The sequence below is a fragment of the Lissotriton helveticus genome, chromosome 3_1 (assembly GCF_964261635.1).
Source record: "Lissotriton helveticus chromosome 3_1, aLisHel1.1, whole genome shotgun sequence".
NCBI lineage: Eukaryota > Metazoa > Chordata > Amphibia > Caudata > Salamandridae > Lissotriton > Lissotriton helveticus.
In genome coordinates, this window is record NC_136061.1 from 1,040,998,456 (window position 1) to 1,041,012,331 (window position 13,876).

Consider the following 13,876-nt stretch of genomic DNA (forward strand, 5'->3'; position numbering starts at 1 on the left):
TGGATTTGGGGCTATCGTGTGAATTAGAGCTGTGAACTAGCACATTTGTTAGTCTCTCCTGGGTATGCTGTCTAGCCGGAGGTGGTTGTTTTGACTTTCTGGGGGGAGGAATCGGGGGGGCTGACCTGGGGAGTGGAACAGGTACAATTTGAGCATCGGGTGCTGTGATGTTATTACTCTTTTCCCCAGTAGTAGCTATACAAGTAGAAGGAACATGAACCATAGTTGACAGGGGAAGACAGGGGACAACCATACCACTCCCTAGTGTTCCATCGGGATTTGCACCATTCCCAGGCTGTATTCGAATGCCCATACTGAATCTCTCAATCGCTGTCAGTCTTGAGTCTATTGAATCCAATTTATGAATGAGAGGACTCAATAGACCTTCGAAGACAGCGGTGAGTGTGGCAATAAGGGAATCTGAGGTGTTAGGGGCAACCCCTCCAAATATAAATGGCTGTGTGAACACAGGTGTAGATGCAATAGGTAAAACACTTGAAATAGCCCCGTTCTTTCCCAGGCTTATAAACTCAGGTGGTCCCAAATTTTCCTCCACAATGGGTATCACATGGTCAGTTTTGGTCCTTTTAGCACCTTTGGGCTTACTGGCTCTTTTCCTTTTAGTTACAGGATCCTCGCTATCACCCGTACACATGGACAGATTAGCATCCATACCCTGATCCCTGGGCAGCGCAGCTCTGTGACAATGGAGACCTCTACATCACTAATAATGCGTGATGTACCTCTGTCCCTTGGCACAGATGAGGGAGTCCTGAGTTGTTGCAGAACTGACTCAATCGTTTGGTCAATACTGTCCATTAGGGAGAGGTGGGTCACATCGAGCGGGAACGGTGTACTAATATTTGTTAATAACCCTGGCGAAGATGAGCAGGAACTATCTACACCTTCCTCTGATACAGAAGTACCCTTATTTGGTACGAGATTAGTTTTGAAAAGGAATTTGTCCAATGTTCCGGAGGGAGTGGAAGCAACCTTGCTTCTGGTTTCCCTACTGGCCATGATGGAACGTCTTATCGTTAGTCGGCCAACTGGACAGGGAACGATACCAGGGAAGCGGGGCGTAAGGGGGGTGGCCTGGTCCGGTCTCTACCGTTCTCTAACGGCCTCAAACGGCCCGCCCTTTGCCCGGGCTTAGCCCGGCGGTCGCCCGCACGCGTCCCGCGTCTAGGGGCCTAGTTCTATAGTCGATGGCCTTTGGGGGCGTGGCCAGCCGGGAAGAGTCACCAGGTGCGGCGTGTCAGCAGCCGCTTTGAATCCTGGGACTCGCAGTCCCGCTGCTGCGCCGGTGATGGTATCTCCGCTTTTCAGGTCCCCGCAGCCTCCCTAGCCAGATGAGGGACAACTCGAACAAACAACAGTCTCCTCGCAACTACGAGCGGCTCCCGCGGAGCGGGGGCCGCGAGTCGCGGTTTTAGCCACCCAGGGCGGGGGGCGCGGGCAGCCAGGAAGAGTCACCAGGTGCGGCGTGTCAGCAGCCGCTTCGAATCCTGGGACTCGCAGTCCCGCTGCTGCGCCGGTGATGGTATCTCCGCCTTTCAGGTCCCCGCAGCCTCCCTAGCCAGATGAGGGACAACTCGAACAAACAACAGTCTCCTCGCAACCACTCACTCTCTGCAGGGTGCTGGCGGAAACTGGTCAGCCCACACCCTCTTGATCCTCAGCCCTCGCGCAGAATTGGGCACTTCCGTTTTGTTTTCAATTTAAAAGAAATACAATTAATTTACTTTAATATGTAACATAAAAATATGTTATGCTTTATTTTAAGTCTCTACCTCAATTATTTTCTGTGGAAGAGTATTGCAATACCAGTGGTTGGCAATGCAGGGTGCTGGATATACTCCAGCTCTGAGCAGGGTCCTTTTTTGGCTGTAGTAACTTTAAAAGTGCACTTTGTTAAAGCAATAGTCTGAGGAACTGGATATCCCTTCCGACGTATTCTGATCTCAATAAGATGTAATGGGATGGTAATATGGCGGATGGAATATCTGTCACGTTTGCGACAGAGTATTCTCCTCCGCTGAGGTCTAAATCAGGCGCTTACTCTTTCCACACATTTTCTACTACGTAGTAAACTTACATGTGCACGCTTCTCCCAAAAAGAGAAACTAGGAGATGTGGAGGTGGACATTTACACTTGTAGGCTTGTGAATAGCATTTTATTGTAATTTAATAATACTATTGGAGCACTACTAAATATACACAAAAATGAGGTTTGTGGATAGGTCCCACAGTGTAAGCATGAGCAATTACACCAACAGTTGTAAAGGACACGAGCTGACTGTCATTAAAATAAATGCAGTGCCAATCATCAACCAGTCCTAAACAATAGCAGAACATTTGATATTTTTCAAATCAATAACATTATATTCTGTTGTCTGGTGCAAGTGATAAGGGAATTGTTCTCTAGTCTCATCAAGAAATCCAGTTCTTCACCAGTGTAAACAAATTAAGCAGGGAATCCATACATCAAGTTAACGTATATGCAAAGTTATTAAATTAAATTAAATGTATATACCTCTGCCATTAATTCAATGGGTGCTTTTTCATTCTCCTCGCATTCATCAATAACGCTGTCGGTATCATCATCATCATCATCATCATCATCTGTGGATTCTGAAAGTTTCTCTGTAGTATTGTGGTTGACAATCACAGTTGATTGGGCATTTGCTAGTCTTCTTCTACTGTCACCCTGTTCACCTAAAATACAAATTGTCATTTAAAATCTAATGCTGAGCTATATATAAGATGCAGACCTAATACATAGCCGGAAAAGTAATTTATTAAGCAACCTTTGATGTACTGTTGTAGTATACTGTTATGTCCTTGTGGAAAACCACAGATGTATTGGAACCATCTTCTGGTGCAGCAAAAGCAATTTAGGTCTTCCATATTCAGTGGCTGAAATTTGCTAACAACAGTTTGCCTACTGTCACGTGGTTATAGTAGGTCCAGTTAAGAAACGCCATTTTAAATGCTCACGTTCTTAAGTTGCCTTCTCTCCCTGAACATGATGACATTAGACACATATTCATTTGCGTGCACTTAAAGGGTATTGTTCTCAGTGGCGGCTCGCATAGGGCGTGCTGCCGGGCAGTGGGGCGAGGGGGAGACGGGCAGGGAGGGAGTAGTAAACGACGGAATGGAGGAAAGTAATAATTACTTACTTTCCTCCATTCCGTTGTATGTCCGAGTTTACAACCCCCACCCTGCCCCACCCCACCCCCGCCGCACAGCCCTGCAGGTTGCCACTGATTATTCTACAAACCAAGTTTTGCTACTATTTCGTAGGCACTGTACCAGAACACTTTGAACATTCTGTACAAGGGCTAAGTGTAACAAACAGTAGCGAACTGGCTAGGGCTTCAGCATGGTAATATAGATGATGTTATTATATAAACAACATCTAGCCTTTGCTTGGACAGAGTAGCATTTCGCTGCCACTGAGAAGTCAATCCATGCTGGAACTCCAGCTCAGCTGATTCCTGTTTACCTCATGCGAGGGATGCTGTCCAGCTCTACAACAAGAGGGGCAGCTTGATGACATTAACCCACAGGTAATGGGGAGTTAGATCACCCTACAGGGATTTGGCAGATCCACTCACCCTAGACATGATAGGTTAGAATGCGCTAGGTATGAGTACACTATATTACAGTACTTGTATGCAAGCATATATTCTCTGTAATAAGCACAATGGTTATACTGTTCACCTTTTTCAACATTCTTGTAATGCTATTCACATGATTCTGGTTCCTTCTATTGATTATTCCAGAACAAGTATTTTACTCAAGAATCACAATGCTTCAATAAATATTAAACATCTGTACTGTATATTTCTGGTGTATCCTTTTGGGTATGCATAAGTAACTAAACAAAAGGGTTCTAGATCCGTTACCACAATTTCCTTGGAGAGTCGGGGGAATAGTAATGTTCAGAGGTTGCACATCCATTTGATACCCTGTAAGGTTAGGGGTACAGATTGTGCACTGTGAGCAAGCAGGACTTCGGTCAACATATTGGGATGGTGTGCATAGAATCAATCTTGCACAATTCTGATGGTTATGTTGTCCAACAAATGTAGAGTTTTACTTGGGAAAGTATGAGCCATACAACATGGCGCCACCAACGTTCTAGCTTGGGTTCTTATTTAATGGATCGCCTGAGTAGTTTTCTTTGTATACCCAAAGACCCCTACTCACCTACCACCAGGAGACGTTCTTGGTATTCGGGAAAAAATCCTCCTCAGCTGAGTAGGTAAACACGATGTATTTGCTGGAGGTTATTGAAACTTGAACTTCTCAAAGGATTGCCCCATAAATGTACCCTCTCTGATTCCACATATTCAAATAGCTGAGGACGAACCAGCAATTAACACACTAGCTAACTGCAGACATGCGGTTACACAAATGAAGTTACAATGTGATCTGCCCCAGATGGGGAGACATTACACTCACAGTTGAGGCCCACAAATTATTTAGAACAGAGGTATTCTATTAATGGGTTACATTCCTAGCAGCTAATACAACCTCAAGACTGTTTCACACATAAATGGCAGTCACAGTTCTTAACAACTACACAGCTTATGAAGCACTAAAAATATCACTAACTTACCAAGAGCATCAAGATTGGTTTGAGGGTGCCCTACCACATACAAACAATAATGTTAGACAAGTTCCCCTTACAAATGAGGGAGCAAAATGGCTAGTCCTAGCCGGTTACACATCTTATCCAGATATAGACAATCTGACAGCTCCAGAGCTACGTATGCTAATCTTGTTAAAACATATAGATGTTTAACACATTTGTTCATGCCAGCCCTGCAAGGGCTGCTCAAGCTGCACAACCACAATTGGCTACACCTGGAGTTAATCCACAAACCATCAATGCAGTCATGGCTAAATCCCTATCAGAAGGGAGGACATTCCAGACTGGATTGCACAAAAAAGACAACCATCTTGAAGCAGTGTTTCTCCATATGGCACCTCAGGAAAAACAGAGCATTTTCATAGTACGCTTGCCAATGGGGATGGCTCCCCCAATGGAAGTTGGCAACACTTGGAGTACAGTCTTTGCTGCAGTATATACAAGAACACATGGTACACCCTCAATAGCTGTTTTGCCATAGGTGTTTAAACAGATACAAAATGAGTACGGGGTAGCCCCTGCCCTGGATTTGGGGATGAAACTGATGGGCCACTTTGCAGCAGTATCCACCATAATGTTGAGTAACATTAAAGGAGAAGCAGCAGTGTTGGCTGTACGCCAACGACTCCCACACTTGACTCCAAGGGAACAGGAGCGCGAGTTACCAAAACATATTGAGGAAACCCATGCAACAATAGGTAGAGATCATTTGGGAGCCAGACCTAGTAAAAGAGTAAAACATACAATCTGCTCAGATTCCCGGAGTAGGGGATTGAGTGGTACTTAATTTAGATTGCATGTTAGGTTTAATCCTAGCAACACATGAAGGTCTAGCACCTGCTCATGCAGGGGTGGCAGCTACAATTTCATTATTGCAGCAATGCTATTGATGGCAAGGTCTATATGAACAGACCCAGGACCGAGTCCTCAAATGAAACATTTGCAAGCAAATGAAGGTTTACTCCTTAGCGCCTCCACCGGAGACACCTCTATTGATCTCAGACAAGCCTCTTTCTTGTGTTTACTTGAACCACTGGGGCCCTCTACAATCTGATGGGGCTTACAATTACATCTTGGTCGCAGTGGATTCCTGCTCTCGATTCCTATAGGTTTGGCCACAGCGATCAGCTAATGCACAAACTGTTATGAAAGATCTGCAAGTCTTTATTGGGGCATACACAGTAGACACATTTCATATGGACCACAATCCAGCACCTGCCTCCAGGGTTTACAAAAACAACATGGAAAAATTGGGTGTGACTGTGCTGTACTCCTGCCCCTTCAATCCCGAGGGAAATGCGTTAGTGGAAGGAAGAACTGGGAATTAAAGCAGTCTTTAACAGTGAGTGTATGAGGTTCATGTCGCAGTTGGATCCATCACCTGTATGGGGTCCATAGGGCCCTAAACAACCTGAATAAAAAATCCCTGAGTGGTTGGACTTCCTATGAGATCCTGTTTGGGGTTAAGATGTTGACTGTCACAGTACAGTGGCAGCAGAAACACAGTTTGACACCAATGAAAGTTTGGATGTTTTACAACTTTCAAGAACCTCAGAGCAACATCCAGCAGAAACGTTTGTCCACTAGAGTGAAGGAAGCACCAGCAACTTCTGGTTGTATCCCCAAAATTGGTGAGCTAGGCTGGGAGAAGATAGTGGACAAGAAGAAATTTGGGCCATCTTACCAGTCTTTGCCGGTGAAGGTACAAGAACTGTCCTTCCTTTCACCCCTTGCTCGCTGCAAAAACAAGAGATGTGTGCAGTAATACACAGTAGGCCAATAGGGCTCCTAGTTAGTTACCTGCCTCCTCTCACAACCCTACAGCAAGTCCCTATGGAAGCTTTGATCAGCTATGGAGCTTCTTCTCCTCTACATGGGACAGTTCACACTGAAGTATCAATTCTTTCTGTTACATCAACAAATGTCTTACAAACCTCATGCACAGAAACTCAGATTTAAATTCAGCAAACAGGCAAAGATGTGAGCCACAGAAAACATACCACCACAGAAGTCAACTCTCATTTCTACACTGCCAAAAATAGATCGAACATCTTCCGGCTACTTTATCGACTATGATGACTTCTCTTCGGATTCATCTGACACACCTGAGGTAGACGGCATGAATTATACTTTTTGGCTGAAAAAGACATTCTTTATTCCGCTGTGGATGTACATTTAAATTACAATTTTGTTACTTTTCCTCTTCATTTCGATTGGTTTTGTGACTGCCTTTTTCTTGATTCTGATTAGACACTGTCTCCCAGAATGCTCTGCTTTTGAGCTGGTGAACTTGGTTTTAACACCCCGTGCTTCATCACACAAAGTGAAAAGAGACCTTTCCCATGTGAACATTTGTCCTGTTCCGATACCTCAAGAAATTGTTGGGGATAAGGTATCAAATTATATATTTGGGCCAGCTGAATTAATTCAAATTCCTTATGTGTTAAAAATGTCTCTGCATTAAGGAGGGCACTCTCCCACCGCAAGCCCCATGATCAACGTGGGTCTTACAGACCCACCCCTTTGCTGAACTCGGAAGTTAAAATCCTGGCCCTGTTCTAACAACGAATCTCCGGAGCGTGATCACGGGTCTGATTCACGAAGACCAGTCTGGATTTATGCCAGGCAGATCTACCCACCTGAACCTTAGGTGCACACATAACTGGCTTATGAAGGTACGAAACCGGACAAGTCGGCAGGTGTTTTTATCATTGGACTCAGAAAAAGCGTTTGACGCTGTCAACTTCTTGACGCTTCCCTGGTCTAGGGCAAAAATTCTGCAGCTGGGTGGCACTCCTATATAAACAACTGATGGCCGCAGTGCGTGTCAACGGTCGGTGATCAGCGCCCTTCCCTAGCGAGAGAGGGACGAGACAGGGCTGCCCTCTATCACCTCTCCTTTTTGCGCTTACTCTAGAATCGCTGGCTTGTGCCATTAGGATATACCCCTCGATTTGGGGCTTCTACATCACATCCAAAGACACAGAAGAGGAGAAAATCTCTCTCTACGCCAATGATATTTTGATGTACATCACACACCCCGAAACAACCATACCGGCCCTTTTCGATCTGATTACGGACGCAACTCGGGGTTTAAAATTAACTTGAATAAATCAACACTGTACTGCCCAACCAACGCACAGCTAGACTGCTCTCTGCCCGGAGAGCTGCGGGTAGTGCCAAGGGCTTTAAATATCTGGGTTTTTTTGTCATGCCCCATGCAACGGTGTATAGAAAGGAAAACTTGAGTGTAATCCTAAGCAACTTTATCACCCTGCCTCAACTCTTATACGTCCTCCAAAACTCGTACCATCCCCTACCCAAGGCCATCTTCACAGAAATAGCTAACAAAGTTAGATCACTAATATGTCTGGGAGGACACCCCAGAATTGCACTCAAGACACTGCAGCGCAACCCCTACAACGGAGGGATCGCACTCCCCGGCATAGAGGCCTATTATTGGGCATCCCACCCGATTCCCATAAATGAATGGATACACAAACACAGAGACCACCCCACTTACCGTCACGAAAGAGAAGAAAGGCCTCCCCATACACACTTGAATTACATCCACGGGGGGGAAGGGTAGCTCACAACTGTTACACGCGTCTCAAGTGACCTTGTTGACATGGACAAGGGCTAACAAGACCTTGGGATGGAAAGGAAGGATTACACAGACTGCACTACTCTGGGAAGGGACTTGGTTCAGGGAACTACATAAACAGGGTTTGAAACCTGGGATCTCCTTGGGATAGCCACAATAGGGGAAATTGACGAAGTAGGGGAGCTTATATGTGGGCGAAATTCAAGCTAGAAAATAACATGAATGACTCCCAATTTCTTAAATAAGCACAATTGCGACATGTGTGGTGGACAGAAAATGTCCCTAGTGAGCAACTTCCGGATTACGCACTCCTACAGGAGGAGCTGATCGGTTAAGATGTTTCCTTCACATATAAAACCATCAACAATATCCCTGATGGGTTACTAGGTCTCCGAGCAGGATGGGAGAAGGATGTGGGGTCCATGGAAGCTACTGATTGGGAGGCTGCATTAATGCACCCCAGGGAGGTTGCCATAAAGCCAGTGCTTCGACTCATTCAACTCAAAATATTGCACTAAACGTATTATGACAGGGATAGGCTGCACAGGATGGGAATGGCAGTTATCACTTCGCCTGACTTGCACTGCCACTAAAAGTGATTTTTTCCATATGGTCTGGGCGTGTCCCACACTTCTACCATACTGTACGCAGGTGACTGGACTATTAGGAACGGTCCTGGGGGTAACGTTGCCGATGGAACCCAAATCTGTGATAATGGTTATCCCAAGTGAGGTGGAAATAACTAGAACACAGCTAATTTTTGCCTCCTTGGGGGTTGTGGTGGCCAAAAGGGACATTGTCAGGAGATGGGGAGTGGCCAACAGACTGACCATCCAGGAGTGGATGAGAGGAATGGATATCTATATATATATATATATATATATATATATATATATGACGGCCGAACAGATCACATAACGCAGCAGATGATGCCTGAAAAAATTCCACAAGATCTGGGACCCTAGGAGACGGCACTTTGGCTTGGATATGGGAGATGACACTCAACAATCCACCATGCACATTACACAGGAGACCCAGACATAAAGGCCTCGAGAGCTAACGATTACTCCTGCAGCTTACCCGAGATCGTTCCCTGGTTCAGGACGAAACCACATAACCATGACAAAAGATACCGGTGGCATACACTGTTTCACCTAGATCAATGGAAGAAAGGGAGAGGTGGCCTTGCTGATAATGATCACATCTGTAACTGTTTGAGATCAAACCTCATTAATGTATCACGTGAGAATTGTTTTGTGCTGCCTGTTCAGTTAAATAAAATAAAAAAATAAAAAAACAAAAATTCTCTGCATGACTTTATCACTCCTGGTACTATCTCGGATGATTGGGACATTGATACAGTGCATGAAATGCTACATGCTCTGCCGCATTCAACTATTTTGATTGGAAATGAGATGTATGAGGGCAAGGCTAATTATGATGCAATGTTCTGTTTTCACCATTATGGTCACAATTTCCTGCATAAAGCAAGTACTCTATGTGCAGTATTTATTTACAAACAATAGGAACACAGCCCTACATCACCGGAGGGTAGCTCAATAGCAGAAGTTTGCATATTTTTCTTGTCACAATTCAGCTGACCCTGAGTCTTATTACTATAAACTCACACCCTTACGAGCTCAGAAAACTATGCTCACTGACACCATGCTGATTTATTCGGCATCTTCTATTTCCTAGAAGTCTACAAAGGATTGACCTTTGGAAAAACAATGTTGATTTCAAATCCATTTGGGGAACTAAGGATTGGCAGGTTCAGGGGAGCATGCCTTATACCACAACAAATTATTTTCCAAAACAAAACTGTGAAGCAAACTTCTTGCCTTGGCATGGCCAAGCTAAAATATTTAAATGCACCAAACATTCCCACATTTGCACGATTTGTGAACGGGCAACAATTCACAAATTACATGGAGGAAACACTAGACACAATATACTTCACAATGGCTCATACAATTCTTCAGGTACCAATCAAAAGGGGTCGTTAGTGTGGTCGTTAGACACTAACGGATGTCAGGCTCATTATCTTACTGACACCTACGTGTTTAGGATCAGAAGGCCCGACCCACAATACGCGCAGACAAAACACTTGGGGTGATAACAACTTAGAGTGCTGGAAGATATGGCTAGATTGGCTAAAAATTCTCAACATTGTCTCAGGTGAAACAACACATGCCCCTTCTTTCTGATGACATGGAATTACACAACTTTTTTACTAGGTTCTCGAAGAATACATCAAAAGTACCTTTTGTATGCAATATACAATGAAGTGTGGAAGATTTCACAGCAGGAAGCTGTTGAGAGATTGCACAATATTGAAAGGGCAAATTAAGAAAGGGCTCTGGCAATAGATAATGGTATGACTACTCTATCCACCAGAATTTACTCTGTGGGAAACATTGTGTCTTCTGCAATTGACATCATACAGAATATGTCTTCTTTACAACATGATACAATTTAGGGGCGCTAATTCAAACCCCCCCTCACCCCCCGCTTGCTGCACTTTGGGCTGGCCACGTTCCAGGGAAAAACCTTAATGCCACTAGTTTGTTCCTGTCATATAACCTCACGAAACAACAAACCATCATGGCCAAAAAGGGTGCAATATATACCATGTTACAGATAGAGAAGTTAGAGAAATTACCATTCACTGTTGCTGAAACAACTATCGCAGATTGGATGATTGGATAATCCACAGGTTTATTACTTTGCCAGTTTCAACATTTCACTTCTAATACTGCTTACAACACCATCAGGTGGGCAGAAACTGATCTTACCTTTCAAATACCGATGTTGGAATAGAGAGACAAAGGTTTTTCTTAGCGTGATTGACAGCAAGAGTACCTTTGAATGGACCTCTGTAAAACAATATCCAATGCCAATCTGTTACCCCCCAAACTTGGGTCAACCAGACTATTTTTAATGCAGTATGCAGATGCCATGGCGCTACTGGACCACACCAAAACAGGCATGCAAAGAACATGAAAATGATTTAAGAGCAAATGCAGGAAAGACCAAGGTAGTAATATTTGGGAAGTATGCCAACGAACTTAAACATCTATGGAGAATGGGCAACTTGAAAATAGCAACAGCAACCAAAAATAACTATTTGGGGGTTTGGCTCATGAGTAACGGGAAGCCCACAGCACACACTGCTTCCATCGAAACAAAAGCTAAAGCAGTAACGTATGCCCTATGTACATTGAGTTTTAAACTAAACAGCCCAACAACCGAACCCATTAGAGAGGTTATAAGTGCTAAGCTACTCCCCTAAGTCACATATGGCCAATTAGCATTTCCCGAGGCAATAATTAATATCATGGAACGCGTCAATTGGCGAGCATTTAAGCAGATCTCAGATTACAGCCCACGTCCGTAATGCTTTGGTACGACTGGAATTCGGGCTAAATAAACAAAATTATGAACATTGGGCATCGATCGTTCGGTACTACTGAGGGGTTTGTGCAGCCCCTTCGTAAAGAATGAAAGCAAATTTGAAAGACATTTTTACGAAAGGCAATAACTCGTGGACCAACGGCCTGCATACTACCTGCACTGAACTGAACCTTGACATGACCAAATTTCAGGATTTTATTAATCAACCAGGCAGTTTAAAAACAAGTGAGACTACTATCCAAGGAAGATGACTTGAAGGAACTGGAGATCTCCAGCAGTAATATTAGGATACTAGCAAGATCCTATCAAGATAGACTAAGGCAGCTATACCTTGACGTCGCCCTAAACAAGACAATCTTAAAGCGAAACTTATCGGAGAGAATTATGGTATTGCCAATAAACGATATCAACATGCACTGGAAAACTTTAGAGACAGTTACTACTTGCAGATTGTGTCATCAGTATGAGGAATCTGTGGTTCACCTGGTTTGCACATACCATTGTTTGATCCATGCACGTCGCACTTTACTGAAACCTCTGTTTTTAAAATATGGAACACATACTTGCACAGATGCCATGAAACTTCTTTTTAACTTGGAGATCCCAATGACACTGGCCAGATTAGCAAAAATTGCACACAAGGTGAAAGAACTCTTAGGCTTGGCCTCAGTCATGGACTAGAACCAGTTTACAGCTTTAACGTATGTTTTACAAAGATTTTATCTGTTTTACACCTTCTAAGTGCTGCGCTTGTAGATCTATCGCTCTATGTTTTAGTCATGAATATATGATTTGTTAATTATGCATCAACCAGATTGAAGAAAGTGAGTGGTGGAGACACTTTGCTTGATGTCTTTTGCAGCAATTTTTATTAAGTGACACAATAAAATGTATTCATTCATTCATTCCTTAATGTGCAGCGAAGTTTTGCTTCATGGCGCATGTAATGCATCTAAGCCAAACTTGTCATGTTATTTGAAGGGTTCTCCGGCTGCTGTGATCTGTCCTGCTTTTATATTACTCTCAAATGGAAGTTACTTGAGGCTCAATGATCAAGGCTGCTGTGGGATGAGACAAGGCATTGCCTATCTAGTATGGTCTCTGCGGTTGTGACCTGTTGTTGACAAGTACTGTTTCCATCTGCCCGCACAGTTAGGGATGCAACGCTTTGGCCTTCGATAAAGCTTACAAGCGTGCGCTCTGATGCTTTAAGCTAACTGAAAGCCTTATTGTTCCACAGAGATATGGCCTAAACATCTGCAAGGGAAACGTTTGATCTTGAAGTTGCAATTTCCTCTTCTGAGATACAGTTGCTAATTTTCCACACTATTTTGGGCAGATTGCGCATCGCATTTTTAACATGTCTAGTACTGTGGGGGTAGCACACTTTTTAAGACAATTGGCTCCAAGTTAATTAGCACCTTCCAGACAGTCTTCAGAGTTATTCCATCATTTATACACTCCGTGCCTGGCAGCATTTTTGGAGGAGACTTACGGCTTGTCCTGTTCCTAGTTGTTGGGACTGTGCTTTTACTTTTTAGGCTCTGCAATGGACGTCCCACCACGAGGCTAAATGGAGTTAGCACTATCACACATGCTCCTGTATTGGGAAAGCATGATACAGTCCTTTGGCGCACCCTTGCTTCAGGAACTTATGACTACTGGCTTTTGTCCTTTTGGCCTCTCTGGCTACACTGCGTGCAGCCCTTTTTTCCTCTGTCTGAAGACACTTTTCAGTGCGTCCTGGATTAAGTGTGACCCACTGACTCCAGTGAATCCCGCTGGGGCAGGGGCAGGCTCGCATGATAGTCAAGCAGGATCAGAAAACTATTTTTCTTAGAAAAGGGGGTGTTGTTAGTGTCTGTAGTGGGTTGGTAACTTACGGATGGTTGGCCCTGAAGCTAACCCATGCCATGCACGGTCAACAGCTGTGTGCAGTAGGTGGGGATGGTAACTGCCCACGGGGCCTGTGGCCTTGCCCTGCACTTAACTTCATGCCGCCCACGACCGGTCGCTAGTGGGGGGTTGGGTGCAGGGTCTGGCTTGTGACCAGCCCCATGCACAAAGAATCTGTACAGTGGGGGTGGTTGACCCTGCGGCCATCTCCATGCTGCACCGTCACCATGTACTGCTTATAATATGACATATTACTTCACTCATGACATGTTGTATGACATCATCGATGACATCAATGA

General features: G+C 44.3%; 1 protein-coding gene across 1 annotated transcript in view; it reads right to left on the reverse strand.

Moving 5' to 3' along the window:
* The window catches only part of ERICH2 (glutamate rich 2), a 370,290-nt gene that overhangs the window by 107,852 nt on the left and 248,562 nt on the right, over nucleotides 1-13,876 (reverse strand). Inside the window, exon 9 of the mRNA XM_078683840.1 lies at nucleotides 2,537-2,718. Coding sequence (XP_078539966.1) covers nucleotides 2,537-2,718 — 182 coding nt within the window. The remainder of the gene's footprint in view (nucleotides 1-2,536; nucleotides 2,719-13,876) is intronic.